The sequence below is a fragment of the Hippopotamus amphibius genome, chromosome 4, assembly GCF_030028045.1.
Source record: "Hippopotamus amphibius kiboko isolate mHipAmp2 chromosome 4, mHipAmp2.hap2, whole genome shotgun sequence".
Lineage (NCBI taxonomy): Eukaryota > Metazoa > Chordata > Mammalia > Artiodactyla > Hippopotamidae > Hippopotamus > Hippopotamus amphibius.
Window position 1 is genome coordinate 127,939,657 of NC_080189.1, and position 20,272 is coordinate 127,959,928.

Sequence of the window (20,272 nt, forward strand, 5' to 3'; positions counted from 1 at the left end):
ACAGAAGATCCTATTTGTTTGCGGTCGGTGTTGATCATCTCAGTACAGAGGCCCTCTTTGCTTTGCCAAGGACAGGCTTAGGAAGTATAAGATGCTGTCCTGATGGGCTCGCTTCCAGACTGCTTTGAGTTAGTTCCCAAGGGCTTGTTTGCATTTTTGGCAGGAGTTGACCTGTGCTGGTGGCAAATGCTTCACGAGGCTTTCCATCCAGAGATGCTCTTGGCCACCAGATTCCTAGCTTCATGCGAGTGAAGGGATGCGGTGGGGGTTAGGGGTCCAGGGATGCAGTTGCAGCAAAGGCTCCATGAAGGTAAGCCAGTCACCCATTTGCCCATCAATGTGGGGCTTTTTGTACCTGCAGGCCCAGCGGGCTGTTGCTTTGGTGATAGGATTTGGATGGTGGGTGACAGAGTTTGAGTTGTGGTATGAACAGCATTGGTAGTAAAGAGCCCACTTCCAGCCTGTCTCCCTACTTGGCCCTTTGTGTCCTACACAGAACCAGGGACCACAGGGGACAGAGACTACGGATGACCCCCAGTGCCCAGATGCCTTTTAGCATTTCTTCCACGATGCAGTGTTCTGTGGGAACAGCACCCAGCCCAGCACATACTGCACACAGTTATTTGCTATGAGCAGTGACACAAACACTAAAATAGCATCCTAACAAAGGTCGACCTCTCATCTCAAATGCTTTTTGTAGTAGGAGGAATACCTGAGAATATATTATCTTTGTATAATTAAACAAGGAAACTAGAATAAGAGGGGATTAGCTTCTGCTAAACAAACCGAGTGTGTCTACATCATGGAGCAGGCCGCTAGGAATATCATCTATATAGACTGACTTTGAAAAAGGAGCCCGAGGGGGCACAGACAACCAAATTACAGATCCCCGGAGCATGCGTAAGCTTTTATCAGTTAGAAACAAACAGAATGTCCAAGAGGCAACTGAGATCTTTTCATTTTGAAAATGCTTTAATAAGTGTTGACAACACTGTTTTGCAAAATGTAAAGGTACTATACAAATTCTTAATACAAAAAGAATAAATTAAAAGCAGATTTCTTTTTAATTCTGCAACTTTGTCTACAACATACATCTTTGTCATTGATTACAGTTGAACAGAATCCAGTAAATTCATCATCTTACATGCTCTACAAGTCAGTTTCAGGAGCAACCTAATCCTTTCCTCCCCATTATTAAACTAGAGTCCATTTTACACAACTTGTAATAAACTATTGACATTAATGTATATGTAAAACTTTACACCTAGTTAATTAAGCAGTAACTGGTCATCTGATAGCACCTGGATGGGGTTTGCTATATGTAGAACTAAACTAATACTGAATGAAAACAAATTGGAATTTGAACAGTTTCAACACTCACCTGCATATGATAAAATTAAAAAACCCACCTGTCTCACACCTGTCTCACAACAAAGTCTGATGTAAGTGTTGTCACCAGCCTTCTGGCTAAACAGGCAGTTTCTTACATGTATCCGAAGAATCCAGTAGGGGCTTTATGTCAGACCAGGGGTTTCATAGTTCACCTTAATTTGCTTTAAAGAAATAGGGATATATAAAGAGCTTGCCAGTGCTTGTGTACAGTAACTACATCATTTCCCACCACACTGATCATTAATCATGTCAGTCTCAGAAGACCAACACTTTATGTACATCTTGTAGGAACAGAACGCAGCTCAACAGTAAAACCTGTTTTACTTAATCTCCGTCTTTACTACCAGACTATCATGATATTTGTCTGAACTGTAATTCCGCCCCCTCTCCCACCTCCAGTCCTTTCTTCCTCCCGAATCCCAAACCCAAGTGTTTAGAAAGAATTTTCATCTCTCATTCCTTGTAACCCAGCTGGGCTAAAAACTTGATCCGACTGACTTCAGACTTGGTTTCAGACTACTATCTATGTTGTGAAACCTGCAGCCATGTAACCCTGTCACGTCCTCTGTTTCCCTTTTGACTTTTCCCCTGGCACAGAGTTTGGTTTGATTATTCATGCATCTTCTTTTGGGAGCAAGAATGTGGCCTAGTATAGAATGTTTCCGAATGGGGAGGGAAAAACCTGCTGTGTGTAGCTCTGACCATCAAAATAAGAGCATCCCCCCATGTCAATCCCCAGAATCATTTAATAACATTATAATCAATTTTATGTACGCTGCAGGGTTTACCCCGAAAGTGTTCTGTGAATATTAATCCCTTCTGCGAGCAGCTGTGCGCAGAGCCAGGGAACCCCGGCCTTGAACCGTCTAGACTGGCCCCAGCCTGCTATGAGTCCCCGGAGGAAGCCCCACGGAGCTTTTCCAGCTGCAGCAGGGGGAGCACCGTGGTTGTTTATTGATATTTCATTTTAACCAATGGTAAGTGTCCATTCTTACCCTCCTGGTCTGGTAGACTCTATTGTTATTCTTGGATTACGTATACATAGAAAACAAAGATTTTTTTTTTTTTTTACACTAAAGCTAACTTCAATTCTGCTTGCCCACAAATCTGCCCCCACCCCAGCTCCTGTCTCTGGCTGTCCACTGCCTTTCCAATAGGAAGTCATTACAAGTGAGAAAAAAATATCCCCCCCCGCGACCCCCCCCCCCCCCCCAACTTGCGCCAGTAAGCACAGCATCCCACTGCTGTGGAGACCGTGTTTGTGCCATTTGAAATAACCCAACTAAGAATGTGCACTTGTTAGTATTTATAAAAGTATTTTTGAGGCCTTTGAAGATTGATGGCTTTCCAGTTGTGTATTAAGCATAGCTCAAAACACATGTAAACGTGCAGCTCCCATGAACCTTTCTTCTGTCTTCCTTTTTTGGTACCTGCAGACCAACGTGACACATCAAGGTAGCTGATGATGTCGTAGGCATAATCCCTCTGGGAGCTGATGTATTTTTTCAACCCTGCTCTGCCTGCCAGCTAGTTAACACGTGAGTATAGTCCTTCTCCCTAAGGGCATAGTTGGGTTCTTGGAAGAAGTAACACATTGGTAACTGGGTGCCGTCGGATCTTAGCTCTGTCACACAAGTGCTAACAAACAGAAAATGGGCTATGACAGTTACACTGGACTGGATTGCAATGTGCTTTTCCCTTGGCTTCCCATAAAAAATCAAATGAAACACCTTGTGCGAAAAAAGTAGGATACACTTTTACTGGTTGTTTTAATGAGAGAGAACCACTTTTGGCAACCATCACCTTACGTTTCCTACACATCCCCACAGGAAAGCAGCCTTGTGTCTTGGGCTGAACCCGCCCCGTGCAGGCCAGGGCTAAGCGGACACTCCGCTGCCCCCCACAGGTCTGTTCTCCTTTGGGTCCAGGCTCTTGGAGATCCAAGTCAGCAGTGCCAGCCAGGGCTCCCCCGACGTGACCATCACATTGGGTTAGTTTTCAGGCTCTCGAGGGGGACGGAGGTGGAATGTTAAGGGAGGGGACGGAGAGGGGGACACGTCACAGATGGTTGACATTCACATGTGGGATGCAGTAGCAGTTGAGGATTTGAAAGAGATTTCATTGCAGAAAGAATGTCTTCCTCATGGCCCCTCTTATTTTTGCGTGTGTTTATTTTTTAATTTTTAAAAATCTTTGGCAGCATAGACCTGATTGTGATCCTCGGATGCATCTCTGACGTGTCCAGCTTCCTTCCGTTTTCCATCCTCCCCCCTCCCCCAACAGCCACTCCTCCCAGGAAGGGCTTCAGCTGTCAGCTGAGCATTCCCACGGGCATCCTCTTCACGAAGTGCTCGGGGGGCCCACAGGTGGGCCACGGCTTTCACAGCCCTTCTGGATCAGCCTGTACTCAAGCCCCCTTTCCTGGTCTCTACCAACGCCACCGCTCGTCCACCGGCATCCACGCAGCCAGCTTCCCTGATGGTTCCTGGCCTGGGGGGCCATCACGGCTGGGGGGGAGCCACCAAGGTGCCCTTGAGGATTGGTGCCTGGCGCTCTGGGCAAGGGAGCCAGGGGACACACAGTGGGACCGGAACCTTCCAGAATGTCTCCTCAGTCAGGTGTTTTGAGGATGAGGGGGATGCGGAGACAGGAGAAAGAAAGTGCTGAGGGCCGAAGCTGGTGCAGGGTGACAGTGTGTCTGGGTAAGGCAAATGAGAGGCAGTGAGGTGATCTCAGAATGGCGTTGAGGCGGTCAGATTGAGGCTGGCTGGCTCACACGAGGGTCCCGGGCTTGGCTTTCTCCTGCCCGTACCACTGGACATCGGCTAGTTCAGGATAGAGGGAGGAATCCAGGAAGCAGCCATCACTGTAGCTCCTGCAGGGAACCCAGAGAGGAGACAGTTAGTGGGGAGCGACCCGAGCAGTCTGCGCTCACAGGTGCGCGGTCGTGTGGGGCTGATCGCCATCCACAATCTTTGCTGCTCATAAGGAACCCGGCCTGAGACCGTGCTGAGTGTACAGCAGGCTCTCGTAGACCGGGAAACATCCACACAGGGGCACCTAGGCCTTGAACGTCTGCGGAGGGAAGTGGAGCTAACACTCATGCAGGGGTCCTCACGCTCGGCTGCATGCGGGAATCACCCGGGAGCCCCCACACGCTCCTGTCTGGGCCCCACCTGGAGATGCTGGTTTAACTGGTCTGGGGTGTGCTTGAGAGGCATGAGCTTTCAAAGCCCCCCAAGTGACTCTCCCGTGCAGCCAAAGCGGAGAAGCCCTTGGGCTGGAGTCCTTGGAATTTTTTCCCTCGATACAGTTGCTTGGTGTGTCCTCTCTGAGACCCCAGAGTTCACTAGATTTTTATTCTGTCCTGGAAGCACATTCTAAATGGCAGGCTTCCCTGTAATGAGACTGAGGTGATATTCTGAATGGAGTCCTAATGCTGTTTATTTGAAATAACGTGTATTGTTTTGTGATTATCAAAAAAGCATTGAAAATATATAGGAAAGTATATAGAAAAGACTTTTTAAGAAAAAGACTTCCAGGTGTGCGTCACAATGCAGCCTGGGTAAAGGTACAGTCGTCCCTTGGTATCCGCGGGCTCTGGGTCCAGGAGTCCCCCTGGATACCGAAGTCCGAGGATGCTTAAGTCCCTGATGTAAACTGATTCAGTACAGCCAGCCCTTCGCACCTGTGGGTTCCTCATCAGTGGATCTGGAGGGCCAGTCGACTATATATTTATTGGAAAAAATCTGAGCGTAAGTGAACCTGTGCGGTTCAAATCTGTGTTGTCCAAAGGGTCAGCTGCAGTTTTTACGAGTCAGGAAGCAAGCACGTGGACATGCTGATGCCAGCAGTCAGTGCTAGGCATCATGAGGAAAAACAGCCCCTCTCCACTGCTCCTAAACTAGCCTTTCCAGGGCAAGATAAAGATCACAGTTCATCTCAGTGAATGTGGGAATGGGCTGGGATTTGCCCAGGAGCCGCTCAGAGGCTGGCTAGTCAGCCATGCAGCCCGAGGAGGCGGGGCCTTACCTTCCTCTCCTGCCCTGCTGGGTACGGCTGACCTTGGCGCTGCAGAGTGGCCTGGATTACCTCGTGTGCTCTTCCTTTGATTTGAGCTGTTACTCCTAGTACCTTTCTGAGTGTTCATTTGTGCTGACTCCTAAAGGGATGAAACCTGGAGGCCTTTAACCACAGCCTGCAGTGTTTGGAATAACAGTCCTGTGAGGGACAGTGGCCTGTGCCTCTGGGTTAGTAGGGGTGGGTGTTGGTCAGGCTGGATTTTCAAGTTTGACTTCCCTACAGCACTCGCCATCTTGGTGGGAGAAATGCCATAAATGTCAGAAGATGGTTTCCTCCCCGGCTGTTGATCTCCCCATGCCCAGCGCTGCGGTTAGGGTTGCAGACGGGTGGCAGGAAGAGACTCCAAGAAAAGTGGTTTCAAGAGCATCTTAAGCACAGCCTCCTGAACCAGTTTATGACTGAGCACAAGCAGTCCTTGCCGTTTCTGTTTGGTTTGCTGATTTCTCTAGGAACAAGTAGATGAAGGTGTTCTGGATTTTGTGAAGGTTTCTCATCTGGCTTTTAAAAAACCCATCAGTGCTGGAAAACCCAAGGCCTCTGTGAGCATACTGTGGCCTTTAAAGAGAGTCCTGGGCCTGGAACCCCTGAAATATATACTGGGGTTAATATGCTTACAGGTGGCTTCAGAAACAAAGTAACATCAAGGCCCTAATTCTGGAACTGGCCATGGCCGGCTTTCACTGTCTAAGTGGCTGATTCCATTACATCCGCCCTGCAAACTCTCTCTCCACCCTGACAAAACTGATGTTTGCCATCATGTCTGAGGGATTGAGAGCCTTTTCATGGCAAAAGGTGGTTTGACCCCATGGTAGACATACACTGTTAACTGTGAGACCGTCTCTAAGTCTGCGTCCTGGTGGTACTCCACCAGGGTGTCACCCCTACCCTCACGGAGGGTGGCCAAGTGGCCCATGGGGAGCCAGTTAGAGTCCTCTAACCCAGGTCACTGGTCAGAGAAGGGAAAATACCTGAGCAAGGCCAAGCAGCTTTCACACTACAGGGCCGCCCACTTCCTCCCAAGGATGTGACCATCAGGAGCAGGAAGGAGAAGCTGAGGTGGGAAGAGAACCCGCCAGCTCCATGCTTGCTCTCAGCCACGAGGCAGGTGCGATCATGCAAAACCCGCCAGACTGTAAAAGAACAGCCAGATCCAAGTCATGTTTCTGGAAGCTGGAATAAATTAAGGCTACAGGCTCACCTGTGGAGAAGACACTCAAGGTTTTTCATTCACCTAAGTTCCAAATAGCCTTGCGTCTCTTTTTCTTTTTTTTTTCCTTTTGTTAAGAGTTACTTGCCTGAAGTTTGCGTTTCTAAGAGCTGGCCTAGGGAAGAATTCCTGGAGGAGACCAGGTGGAACATTCCCATCTCAAAGGCACAGGAGAAGAATGGGAGTTCCTCCAAGAAGGACTTTCCTTTCCTAAATCCAGGTCTTTTACAATGTCTACAGCCTTTTGAGATGAAGAGGGGATGTCTGAGGACTGATGAAAAGGATAGGTGGGCTTTGAATTGCTTCTAGAGGTGCATTTCTTGTAAAGACTAGGTTTGTAAGACAAGGCATTGGGTTGCAACTTGAATGAATGCAACCAGCAAGAACTTTGAACTTTTTTTTTTTTTTTTAACAGTGGCGGCAGCCGTGTGATCCAAAGGAGACTTCTGATTTCAAGCTCCCCCCTTTTGGTTGGTCTGTCTGACTTTATATGGGATTTAGACAAGGACAGACTGTCCTTCTGGTGAGTACTCTCTTGGTTTCTGAATTAGAATGCACTTGATTTAGACTTAAGTTTTCCTGAGAGCAAAACTAAAACAAAAATTGGGGGGCGTGGGTCAAGCACCTAATGAGAGACAACTGTCTCCAAAGCACAAAGGGACTCTCTCCCTTGTCCCCCGGGTAAGGATAAGGTGGTCACAGCGAAGCCTCCTGCAAGAAAATTCCATGTAATGAGAGACCCCAGGTCACGGGTCCGATATACAGGGCAAAGGCCGTCCACCAGGAAAAAGTATCCTGTGAAAGGCAAACTGTCAAACAACCCAAGTCCCAGCCCTAAGCTTACCCCTTAGGCTATCGAGGATTTTTTCTTTGCTCTAGGAAAAACTCTGAAAATGGGATCCCAGTCATCTAAATGCTTTAAAGGTGCCCCCCCACCCCACCTTAGGAACCATCCCCAGCAGTGTTATGTTAAAAAAAATTTAAAGATACAGGAGACAGCTAAAATAAGCCTAAGACTGACGTTAACTCCTGCTGCTCCCCTCTCCCCTCGACTCATTGCCCTAGGCCTCTGTCTGCATCATCGCTCCACTTTGAAGAGACTGCATGACTGTACCCAAAAGCCCATTAGTAGCCTTACAGACACCCCCATATTTACCCTCAAACAAGGACCCCCTGTCTGGGCTCTCCCAGGGTTGATGGGACTCCATGGGATTCTCCTGTAACTGCTACCAGGTATTCTTTCAACAGCTAATGAGAAACTAAAATGAATGGAAAACATTGCCAAGCTGTGGTGGATTGGTAGAGCTACTCTCTAAACCCGACTCAGTCCAGATCCTGCACCTGGGATCCTGGTAAATCTGGCAGAAGCTGGAAAGGTTGAGGATTCTTACCAGAGTCTGCTCTGCTGAATCTCTGTCTGCAGTACCCAGTTGAGAGAGAACGGTAAACCTTCAAGTCCCTTCCTTTGCAAATCCAGACCCATTGGTTGATCTTTTCTCTCCCAGGGACAGCTGTTGCCTTCTTGTTTGTCTCAATTTGTGTCCTGAGAACTTGGCTTCGTGACTGGCAGGTTGGGCAGGAATGTGAGCTGCACCCCAGGTGGCTGAGGTCCTACCCAATCAGTGCCAGCCCTGAGGGGAACCGAGTCTTTCCTGCTTTTGATTTGCTTGGCAGCGGCGCTGGATCTTGGGAGGGTGGTGTCCTTTGCACCCTCTTTGGGAATGCCTCTTGTGTCCATGGGGTCTTTCAATATGATTTACTGTTTGTCCCCCTGACAAGATACTTAAAAGGATTGTTTAAGTGGCTCTATGGTTAGAAGTTGGCCAAATGGGAAGCTGATATTCAGAGCCTGTTAGGAACTTTTTAAAGGCTTTATCCCCTAAGTCAAAATGAAACTATGTACCCAGAGGGAAGGAAAAACATTCCAAAGACAAAGCTCTAAATCCAGAGCGTAGGAATCTTTTGAATTCTGTCCTGAAGATCTCCCTGATCTAAAGAGGCAGATAATGTAGTTGGATGGGTGGGACAGCCTATGATGTCATTCACACTGCAACCCGGTTCCCCAGCTGTCCTTGTCTTATATATCTAGTCTTTACAAGAACAGAAATGCAGCTCTAGATGCAATTCAGAGCCCACCTATCCTTTTTATCAATCCCCCAAAATCCCCTATTCATCTCAGAACACTTGCAGACATTGTAAAAGATGTGGATTTAAGAAAGAAAAGTCCTTCTTGGAGTAACTCCCATTCTTTTCCTGTGCCTTTGAGTTGTGAATGTTCTACCTGGTCTCCCCCAGGAACTCTTAGCTCTTTGAAATGCAAACTTCAGGCAGGTAATTCTTAACAGACGGGGAAAAAAAAAGATGGGGAATGCTATTTGGAGCTTAGATGAATGAAAAATCTTAAGTGTCTTCACAAATAGTAATGAAAGGCATTAGCCATCTGAGCAGGTAACCTTAACTCACTCCAACTTCCAGAAATAGGATTTGGATAAAACTGTTCTTCTATAAACCACTAAGTTTTGCATTATTGTACCTTTTCTATGGCTAAAATTTTAAAACAAAAGCTTTACGATCTCTGCATCTGTCTGTATGTTTATGTATGTAATGTTGTATATCTGTCATGTTTTCCTGCCTCCAAGTGGTGGTTTTGCCAAAATTTGTAAAAGAACATATTTAATTGGTTTAAAGAAAAATAAGCAATTATCAAATTAAGTATTCTACATCTCAGAAATACAGAAACTTAACCCAAATGTTTTTCAAGTTCACATGAACTAGGATAAATCTTTAGTAAATAAAAGCTAGCTTAAGTTTGTTGGTTTAATTCAAGTAGGTACATTAAATATAATGCAGACATACAACTTTTATTGTACCTGAGTTTACTAGTCAAATAAGTTCATGTTACCTCTGGTACAAAAATCTGTCAATGAGACATTGGCTGTCTGCTTAAGGTCTCAAGAAATTTTCATGACTAATCTAACCCTGATTGTTAAGAACAAGTGAACAAATACGTATTGGTCCTGATCTGTATGTTTCTCACTGGGTAGAAGCTTTTCTGTTGATAAGCAACTCCTCTTTTGTAGCAAAGAAATTCCTTCAAAGCCTCATCCCTATGTGGGGCACCCCCCTCATTTCTGCACAGTGACTGAGGAACCCATTTTATGGGCCAGGTAATCCGAGAACTCTGCAGAGTCCTTATGCTATAGAGGCTGCACTCAGGACTAGAAGAAAAGACTAATGACATCATTAAGACCCAACTAGGAAAATTTTCTGAGACTCCAACCAAGGTGCTGTCACTGGTCCTTTTGGATCTAAGGTCCTTGCCTTTTGAAAAACCTAAGCTCACTCCCGATGAAACAGTATCTGGCCACATGTGGCAGAGCCACGCATCTGCCTTATTCTCCATACTCTGACCCTCAAATTGCTCTACAGGACCTATTCAGAAGCTGCTGGTCATCTGTTCTCTATTCCTCCTACATGTTAAAGCAGCTTATGCTGAACAAGATTACAATTATGCTGAACAAGATTACAACCTGACCCTGACTCCACCCATGACCTGCTTCCTGGAGAATATGTCCAGTGGAAAAGACACCAACTAAAAGACTCCTGCACGTCCCTCCTTGGAGAGGATCTTTCCTGGTACTGCCCACCAGTTCCTGCACAGCTAAACGTGAAGGCTTCTGTCCCACCTGAAAGCAGTCGCAGGATGTGAATGGACCAGCACGGCCACCAGTGATCTCACACTCAAGCTCTCCTGGCACCAGAAGCAGAAAACATTGGACGCAGACAGCTCTCCCCAGACACCAGGCCAGGCCTGTATAATTTAACTTGATTTCCACCACTGTGAAAATCACAATAGGGGAAGTTAACCAGACTCCTCCACTTATCTGTTTTCTCTCCTGGTTTCCCATGTCTCCCAGGCGATTACCAAGGGAAGTAACCTTTCCGCCTCTGGATCTGCCATTTAAAACTCCGATCTGTCCAGGATGTTGGAGACTCCCTGTCCTTCTTGTAACCCAGTTTTCCTTCTCATCTTATTGCCATAAACACCACCTGAAATCCCTTTGATGTCAGCTACAGAGTTAAACTTTTGCAGCCAGGCTTCCCAGTGCTTTATTTTTCCCTTTCTTTGATTATAACTCTACTTGCCCACTTTGACACAAATATCTTTTAAATGATAGTACATTTGTACCCCCATGTTCTTATGGTTATCTAAATCCGATTTCAAAGGATTTCTTATGAAAGATATTGTACTAATAAGGCTTATTGTTCACTTACGTGGGAAGCACTGTCAGCTAAGTGATGATAAACCTTGGGTTATTTGGATGGCTGCATGTTATCAATTTATTTCAGAAATTACATTAATGTTATATATGTTCTAGAAATTGAGACATTCCTAGAAAAATCTTATGTTATTGTCATAATTCTGATTATCTTAAAATATTGTATGTTACAGAAATAACCAAATTTCCTTGTCAATTCTATTATAATAAACTCTCATCAGATCTTTAGCAGGGGGTATTTTTTTAAGTTCTTTTGTCACTTACAGACAATTTTTGTTCAATGCTGATGCTTGTGCACAAGTGAGATTCATGGCAAGGAAGCTTGACCAGAACTCTTGACCCCCCACACCACTGCCCAATCACAAGGCGTCAAACCTTGGGTACACAGTTCACCACAGATGAAGGCTCCGCCTGACTTCTGGTCCCGAGCAAAAGCTGGAGATCTCAAATCAAACCGCCTAGGAAGAGAAGTAGTCACCACAGAAGTACACTGCTCCCTCCCAAGGTGTCGGATCAAGAACATTTCTTTCTATTCTTCCTTCCCTCTCTGACCATCCTTTTCCTAGTTCTCACACTTTGAAGGGTTTTATGAGTCTTCTGTCCATCTTTTTGCTTTGCTCTGGCTTGGAAAGCTGATGCCATTGTTCACATATCTCAGGCCACTGCAAAGACTGAATTACCACGATGCTGGTGATTTTCTGATTCTGTCCATCACAAACTGCTCCCTCATTTCCAATGCCTGTTTCTCTGGACCAAACCCAGCCAGCCTCCCTCTCTACTGTGTCCCATTCCCTAACCCTGAGCAGCTGCCTCCTTGTCGCTGGTTACAACCTGGAGAACCTTGCATCCAGGCTCTGTACAAAGAAGGGGACACACGGCAAAAGAAACCAGAATAAAAGCACTGTCGACAGACCCTTCAGTTTTACTGGCTTCCATGGCCGTCAGCTCTTGAGTCCCGAGACACAGACTGAAACACGAATTACCAGGAGATGCTCAAGGATTCAAAATCTGCTTCCTTCAGTAGATCCCTGCTCCGCTGTCCACGAGCTGATGCAAACAAGGCTGTGATCAGGACTGTCTCCTTAGCTCTTGGGGATTCTAGAGTCTGCTGGGAAAGCAACCGCTGCCCAACAAAAATCTCTAGACTCTCTGGCCACAGTCGTTCTTGATAACAAGAAAAGCCTCTGATTATCCTTCATCTGAGCAAGGAGGTTTCTGTGCTGTGACCAACACCACACTTCTCAGCCACTGAAAAACCCAGTCACTCTCTTAGGCCAACAAACCCACCAACGGGCTCGCTCTTTGGGGATTATTCTGCTTATAACAGGCATAGTAGTCACCGTTGTGTGCTGTATTCTCTCAAAAGCTTTAAATGCAGCTTTGCAGCCACTAGCTACCAGGCAAATGAACGGGACGTCAGAAAAGGAACGAAGAATGGCTGACTGAAAGAACGTGAACCCGATGTCATGACCTGTGACGCCCACACAGATTCAGCAAAAAACAGTAAGAAGTCCAGAGCCACAGCTGGGAGTAGCGCTAATGCCTTACATTTTGATCTCTTCTCTTAGTTAGGCTGAGAGTCTGATGATGAAAAGGGCGGAATCATTAAAAAGAAGACAACGGACCCAAAATGAAGTCGCTTAGGCTAAGCTCCACATCACCCAACGGAGACTGGACTTTCAGTGTCAGCTCCCCCAGAAATGGAATCTTCAACCCGTCAAGTCAGGGCCCGCCTGGGCAGCACGGCGATGAGTGCCCGACAGACCCCCGCCGGCCCCTAAAGGAGAGCGACAGCCAACACCGCTTTTTCACCTGGTACAACTTCGTCGTTCCTGCTCCCTTCTGCCTACGTGGCTTTGGTTTTGTACACTCCTCGGAGCTCCTTTCTACCTGCTGGACTGGATGCTGCCTGATTCACGAATCACTGAAATAAAGCCAGTATGCTCTTTCACATTCACTCAGTTCAATTTTGTTTCTTGACACCATCTTGCTCTCGGAGGCTGAGCCCCTGTTTTCTGAATCCCCCCATCTGCCAGCTCAGGGCACTTGCAGTAAAAATTGTTCCACTTCTCCCTCCTTTGGGTCAGGATTTGTCTTTTCCTACCTGCTTTTCAGGCTGAAGTCTGGCTCTTTCTCTACAGCAAGATGACCCTCTGCTGTGCCCCAAACACCCCTGCTTGTCTCTGCATCTGTGTTTTTGCCCTTGGAATGGCCTCCACCTGTCAAACCCCCTCCCCCCACCCTGAGCCTTTGAAGCCAGAAGGGATCCCTCTCTCCTTGGAAACCTTCTAGCATTTTGTTTAAAGTCTCAGAGGACTTAATACCTAAGAGCTGCAAGAGGCAGCATTCCACTTTTTGATTGAATAAACTTACAACCTTTTTAATGGTAAAGTGGAATGGTATCTTTAACTGAATGGTATTCTTATCTTTTTAGTTAACCCTTGAAATGCTATTAATTTCAATACCTTGTCTCCCCCCCGAGGATAGGAACCAGACCAAGTGCTCATGTTTTTCTGCCCACTGTAGCAGGGGTTTGCAAATTCCAACATACGTGTGATTTCACCCAGGGATCCTGTTAAAACGCACATTCAAATTCAGTAGGTCCAAGAGTCTACCTTCTAACAGGCTCTTGGGTGACGAGGGTGATGCTCGTCTGTGGACCACATTTTGGGGAGCAGGGCCCTACGGCATTTGGTAGAGTGTCCGGCTGTCACTCAAGAGCACTGGGATGAAATCGTGGGTGATCATGTGCTCTGGGTCTACTCAGTCTGCCCTTGGCGCCCTGAGGTGTAAACTGCGTGATACTGTTCTTTTCAATAGACATCGACTGCTGGAGCCAGTAAAGCTTCTACAAGTGTCTGCGTGTACAAAGAGCCTGGGAAAGTCTAAAACACTCTTTGTGGTCTTCTCTGGGAAGCAGCAGTGGGAATATCTAACACCTGATGTAAAAACATATGTAGAAACATTGATTTCCACATTTCAGAAATGAGACATGAAAATAACGGCTTCCACACCACTCAGATGTTTCCTTCCGGCACTTATGATACATACGGGCTAAGGCAACACACACGCAGCACGTCTGAGACCACAGACTCATGAGCAGTGATGGGGGAAGGGCTGGGAGAAGGAAACGTTGCCTTACGGTACCTCTATTCATCAGTACTTTGGTGAGTTGGAGACTCAGGCCCATCCATAATGGGCAAGTTTTCTGTTGCTTCTCTGAACAAAGGAAGGCAGAAGAAGGAAGAGAGGAGAGGTCATGTTAAAGAGAGGAACTGACACAGACACGATTAGTAGCTTATAAATATCAAGACATTGGAAAGCCCAGCTGCCTGTGCACCCGAGTGTTAGTGACAGAGAACGTAGGTCTTGCGCAGCTTTCAGCCCCCACGCGAGTCAAAGACCTCTTGCGTTTTGTTAGGAAGGCAGCCGGGCTTTGGCACGTTTGACCCATTTCTCACTTTCTTATGTCACAGAGAACAGTTATTGTTCGTTAATGATAAGTCAACTCAATCTGATAAAAGTTTACAGACCAAAATTTCTTTTTGTTTCAAATTGGTCTCGAGTCCTCACTACCTGTGTGTGGTCAAACATTGGTACATTCCCAGATCCACCCCAGGCTAAAGGCAGGTGAGGATGCCCGAGTCAAGTAACTGTCAGATACTTGGATCAGGTGAGATGGGTGTGATCCAAGAAAACCCAGAGCCGCCAGAGAGACAGCCTGAAATGGGAAGGTCCTTATTCGGGGTGCAATGGGTTAGCCAGTGGAGGTACCATATACACAGAAGATCTGTCATTCTTTTATGAGTCTGTCTCCTTGAAACTCTTGGACTCAAAGTCCTGCAGCAGCTGCCCGACCACAAGAGCTAGAGCACGGGTGTGGATGGTACGTAAGGGAATGTTTTAAGGGTGTGTAATAAGGACAGAGACGGGAGCTGCCGCCCAACAGACCAAGCAGTGGGAGTGGACACACAACGCTGGCAGTTGGGATTGCAGGGTCTCTTAATTCAAGAGGAGTACGAGGCAGCACGGGGTGGTTCTGTGATGGCGTCTGTCAAACCTGAGTGCATCAGAACCCCCCGGAAGGCTTGCTGACACACAGACCGCCGGGCCCCACCATTTCTGATTCAGTGGGTCATCGATGGGCCTGACGTGCATTTGTAACAAGATCCCAGGTGATGCTTCTGCTGCTGGTCTGGGTACCACATTTTAAGAACCACTGGCTTAGTGGAAAAAGACAAGGCTTTGGTTTGGGGGTCACAGACTGCAGGGCTGAAATTCCAGTGCCATCCAGCTATGCGACATAGGCAAGACACTGATTTTCTCTGAGCCTCATCTATAAAACTAAAAAAATCTGGATATGTCCCTTGTAAGACTGCAGTGAGGATTACGTGAGCTCAGAAGTGTTAGAAGCTTCCCGTCTTTGAGTACACAGCAAGCAGTCAATAAATGTGAGCTCCCCTTCTGTCAAATACTAAGGCCGAATAAAGCCTGGTTTAAAATCGCTAGAGATGAATTTGCAGGAACAAAAGTGTCTGCCAGGAACCGAGCCTGAAATGTGGAGCCAGACCTGGTCCTGTAGTTTCCCTCTGGTTTAACTCACAGCTGTCAGATTTTCCCAGACATCCCCACCGATGCACCAGTAAACAGGAAACTGAATAAAGGACCTCTTATTCCTTTCGCCAGTGGGTAAGGGCAGAATGCAGCATCCTCTTAGAGGCCATGTCTCAGGAGCAACGGAAGAGGCAGAGATGCTGAGGGGAGCAGGAAGCAGGTCATATGTACCTGCCAGATTCTTCTGTACATGAGAACATCCCGAGGGTCCACGAGATTTACTGTGCTATGTGGTGTTCTCTGCCTACATTTAAAGCTGAAAAAGGAGCTGAGTTTTGGTTTCATTATTTTACCGTGGGCCACCTCTTAAGGGTCTCAAGGGACCCGATCCCCTTTGTTGGTTATGAACAAAGGGTTGGCCGGCACTGAGAGGGAATCTGAGCCTCCTGCTTTTTTTCTTAAGGTGCATCCTGACACCGAGACAGTGGACACACTGCGAGGCATGTAAAGCATCAGGCTAGGGGCTCAGCCCGGGGGTGGGGGTGGGGGGTTCCTAAATCTCTCCTTGGCTGGCCCGGTAGAACCGGAACCCCCGTCAAAGCTGTGTGGGATTCTGGCCAAAGACGGGCACTCACCTCCCCCACACTCTCGGCACCATCAGCAACTCTGAAAGAGAGTGGAGAGAATGCCCCCGAAGAAAGGGACAGCGCCGGCAAGGAGAGGGGAGGAAGGTCACAGCAGTGCCCGGGGCTTCTCTGGAGAGGAAGAAGTTCCCAGGGCCGTGCGTCATTTCCCGTTCCCCAGTCCATCATTCTTCTGCCAGTAAGCCCTCTGTCACTAGGATCTTAGACCCGCTATACTCTAACTGACAATGAATGCCAAGGATCGTTCCAGAACCTGGAGGGAGGACCGGAGGTCTGAGAGGGGCACTCACCCAGTCTGCCAGGTTAGGATGTGGTGGGGGCTGCTGGGGGGGGTCGCCCCAATTTCACTCGACGGTGTTGAGCTTCTCTGGCTTTGAGGTAAGGCAGCTGCATGTAGGCGGTGCAGAAAAGACAGGGGTCAGACACAGGGCAGTGAAGGAGCCTTTCCAGAGGTGCTGCCTCCAACCCCATGGCAGGGTCCCGGGTGGGGGGGAAACATCCACCCCTCTCCCCACATTTGGCCGATTACGTTTTCTCCCCCAAGCCGTGCAGCTCCATTCTGGGTCAAGCTCGCCTCGGGTCCTCCTAGGTCCCTGCTTTGCCACTGGGAAGTGGCCACAAGGATGGTGACAGGCCCCAAAGTCCTCACAGGGAGACCTAGGCTGGCCTGGTGCAGGCAGGACCTATTTCACTGGACACTAGCGAGATACACCCCAGGGCATCTCCAGAGGTGGCCCCAAGGTTAATCTGTTTTTCGTTACGAATAGAGAACCTCCAGAAAGATTCTCTGAGCTTGTGGTCTCTGCCATTTCAGGCTTATAATTTACCACGTTAGGACACTGCAGACGGGGCAGGGCTTTTCAAAGCTCATCCAAATCTGACTGCTAGGAGCTTATCGATGTGGGCAGGGCTTTTTTGGTTGGGAAAACTCAGTAGGAAGTAAATCCTACTTAAATGCATCCCTTTGCTTCCTTGGGAATGCAATCTTTTTCATCAGTAAAGCTCAGATACAGCTTCTTAGGATTTTTAGTCTAAAATATGTTCCAAAAGATTTACCGAATCTCTTTAGGTAAAGCAAATCTACTAGACAAGTGTTACAATTTTGATAGAACGTTAAGTACTCCTGACTTGTCAACAGAGGCTTCTCCCAATAGGGTCACAGGGGATCAGGCTCTTTAAACGATAATATACATAATATACACTAACTCATCGTTCTCAAAACCCTCCCAGGCAGCTGATGGCAGACTTCACTGGGCCGACTATACAGGTGACAGAGGAACGGTTCTCTCACGACTGCCTGAATCATGTTTACCCGTCTCTGCAACCTGTCATTTGGCCCATGTGCCATAATAAACAAATCACCGGGGATCTGAGGAGAGAAGGCAGGAGCCCTGTGACCCGGCACGACCCGGCCGAGCCTTCCTCTTTGCCCTGTTCTTCCCAGGTCACGAGAATACCCTTCAGTCCCCCAAAGAGGAACCCCCATTTCCTGGCCTTAAGATCATTCTCCCTTCCCTGACTTAACCTTCCTTCCCGTCACAAGTGCAGTCCTGACTTGGACTTCCTTCCATGTGCTGCCCTCATCTTATTCTGACACTTTAAAAATCATTTTTTGTCGCGGAGCAACTAAGCCCGTGTGCCGAAAAAAGAAAAAAAAAAAAATTTTTTTATTATGTCTCAAAATCCTCTGCCACGTCCTTTCCTACAGTCAGTATGATGCAGTCTCTCTATTTGGCTTTACCAGGCGATTCATGATTGGACAGCATCCCATCTACCAACTAGAGAGGCGCTCCCGATAAAGTCTCTCATCACCGCGCAATCTCCCCTCTTTGTGGGCGCTAAAATATGTAAATGAGTTAGTGGCTGCTGGAGCTGGGAACCCCCGCAGGGTCGTAGAGACTGCTGAATAAATACTGGTTATTATTATTGTTATTCTTTCTTGGAGAGGGAGTGGCAAGGGGATGTAACATAAGGGAGAGGATGGTCTCTTGCATTTTTCTCTTGATTGGGTGCTGCACGATGCCCAGAGTACAAGGATATAAGGTAACCCTTCATCGGATGCGGAAAATTTTAAGATGTGACAACAGGGCATCAGAAGCACTCTACAAAAATGACTTTGGTTAGAGCATAACATCATTGAAATGGGGTCCCGAGAAGCTGTCACGAGGTATCTGTGAAGTCATGGGGGACGTCACAGGCAGGGTTCGCCAGCCACTTCATTGTGTAGCCCGTCTGCCCCACCTGGGGAGACACTGGTCAAATCTCACGGCTTCAAGACCAAGCGATGCCCAGTGCAAGCTTTCCTCTACAAGGGTTCCGCTCAGGTCTCTAATCTACTACCGTTTCCCCCTTCACCAGGGTAAAGGCCCACCTTTGACTGGATAAACCCTGAGACACAGACGTCACCCCTGCTTGGATCTCTGTCCTTACGAGAAGTGGATGGAGGGATGGTTTGCATCCCTACTCAGGAAGCTGAGATGGGAGACAGTGCAGCCGGTTGGGCTGGAGTGGGGTTTTGGATGGGCTGCCCACCCCTTCCCAGGTCTTCCTCACTCAGTAAAACCAAGGCTAGAATGGAAGGGGTGGGGAAGGAAGGTCTCACACACCTGACAGCTAGGTTTCTAGAATTAACCATGTCTCCTTACTGTCTGCTCTAAGAAAACCTGCAATCCCCACGGGTTCACATCCAGACCAACCACGTGCGCCCCCTGCGCGGTACCCCCTCTCACCTGACGTGGCCTTGCACATCTGGGGCATCCTGGTGACCCTGCTGTGCGCCACGAAGGTGCTCTGGGAGGAGGTGCTGTACTGGGAGCCGCTGTCCGAGGAGGTGGAGCTGGTGTGCGACAGGCGGCTGTGCTCCTTGTGCGAGGCGCTCGAGCGCTGGTACCACTGGCGCAGCTCGTCCGACACGGCGGCGCGGCCCGCGCCCTTGTCGTGGGCGCCGCCGTCGCGGCCCAGGGACGGAGTCCGCAGGATCTGCGAGCGCGACGGCGTCAGGCGGCCCGCGTCGCCCTCGTCGCCGCCGCGCCAGCTCTCCCGGAACAGGCCGCCGGCCGTGTAGGAGTTGGAGGTCTTGAACTGCGCCTTGACGCTGTAGTGGCCCTCCTGGTCGCTCTCCAGGCTGCGCACCACCACGGGCGTGGCGCCGCCCTCCACATACAGCGGGTACTCCTTGATGCGGTACTGCGAGCTGGGCTGGCTCTGGCTGTGCAGGTAGACGCCGTGGCCGTGGCCGTGGCCGCCGCCGCGCGCCGCCAGGTTGGGCATGCTGCCCGAGTTCGCCGTGCCCAGCGCGCCCGCCGCCCGCTGTCGCTGCCGCTGCCGCGCGCGCGCCTTGGACGGCGAGTCCTCGGCCAGCGTGGAGTAGTTGGCGTTCATCTGCGCCGGGTAGTAGTGCTCCGAGCTCGAGTGGCTGGTGCACGACGAGCAGTCGTCCATGGGGTCCGAGCCGTTGCTGCTACGAGTCCGTGGCGTGTAGAAGTCGGGGCTGCCCGTGTCGTTCTCCGAGCCCAGGAGCTTGCCCTGGGACTCCAAGCTGGAGCTCCGGTGCCGAAAGTGCAGGGCGAGGCTGTGCAGCCGCGTGGGGCTGAGGTCCACCGACCTGCGGGGAGACGACGGCGCGGTGGGTCTGGGGGCGCCCGGGGGAGGGGCGGGCGGCTCTGCGATGCTCGGATCGTTGGTTGCACGCGGAAAGAGCGCGAGGCCACGTGGCCCGGAGCCTCCCGCAAACGCGCATCTAGGAAAGCGGGTCTCAGAGCAGGTGCCCCGAGAATAGAGACGCTTCCCACTCCTCCCAGGGGAAGGCGGGGCCGCAGGGGACAGCGGATCCCCAGAGGAGAGCCGGGCCTCCGCTCAGTCGTTTGATTCCGAGCGGGCGAAGGGAATAAAGGCAGCGCCCCTCAAAGGGCAGCTTCTGAAAAACGCACGCCAATAGCCAGGCCTTTTTTTTTTCTTCCTTTCTTTTTTTTATAAAGAAGAGATTCTATAAGATACAGCAAACCAAGCTCATCCCTGTTCTAGTATCATGTTAAGCAAGATGAAATGCCCATTTTGTAGGTCAAGAAACAGCCCGGTGGAAGCAATCATATAGTTCCACCCAGTGCTATTAT

The 20,272-nt window shown here is 48.8% G+C and overlaps 1 protein-coding gene and 1 long non-coding RNA gene across 7 annotated transcripts in view; one reads left to right on the forward strand and one right to left on the reverse strand.

The window, feature by feature from the left end:
• Window positions 1-1,281: 1,281 nt before the first annotated feature.
• On the forward strand, window positions 1,282-13,077 carry LOC130851241 (uncharacterized). The gene is made up of 5 exons (XR_009053150.1): window positions 1,282-2,369; window positions 2,829-2,930; window positions 7,098-7,205; window positions 7,931-8,125; window positions 9,763-13,077. It is a non-coding gene; the product is annotated as an uncharacterized LOC130851241 (long non-coding RNA).
• FRMD4A (FERM domain containing 4A) overlaps window positions 2,598-20,272 on the reverse strand; it is a 450,104-nt gene continuing 432,429 nt past the window's right edge. For all 6 annotated transcript variants that reach the window (XM_057731241.1, XM_057731240.1, XM_057731239.1 and 3 more), the window contains exons 21-23: window positions 18,890-19,764; window positions 16,451-16,547; window positions 2,598-4,267 (exon numbers count right to left, since the gene is read on the reverse strand). In XM_057731241.1, the coding sequence (XP_057587224.1) occupies window positions 4,165-4,267; window positions 16,451-16,547; window positions 18,890-19,764 (1,075 nt within the window). In that variant the 3' untranslated portion in view covers window positions 2,598-4,164. The remainder of the gene's footprint in view (window positions 4,268-16,450; window positions 16,548-18,889; window positions 19,765-20,272) is intronic.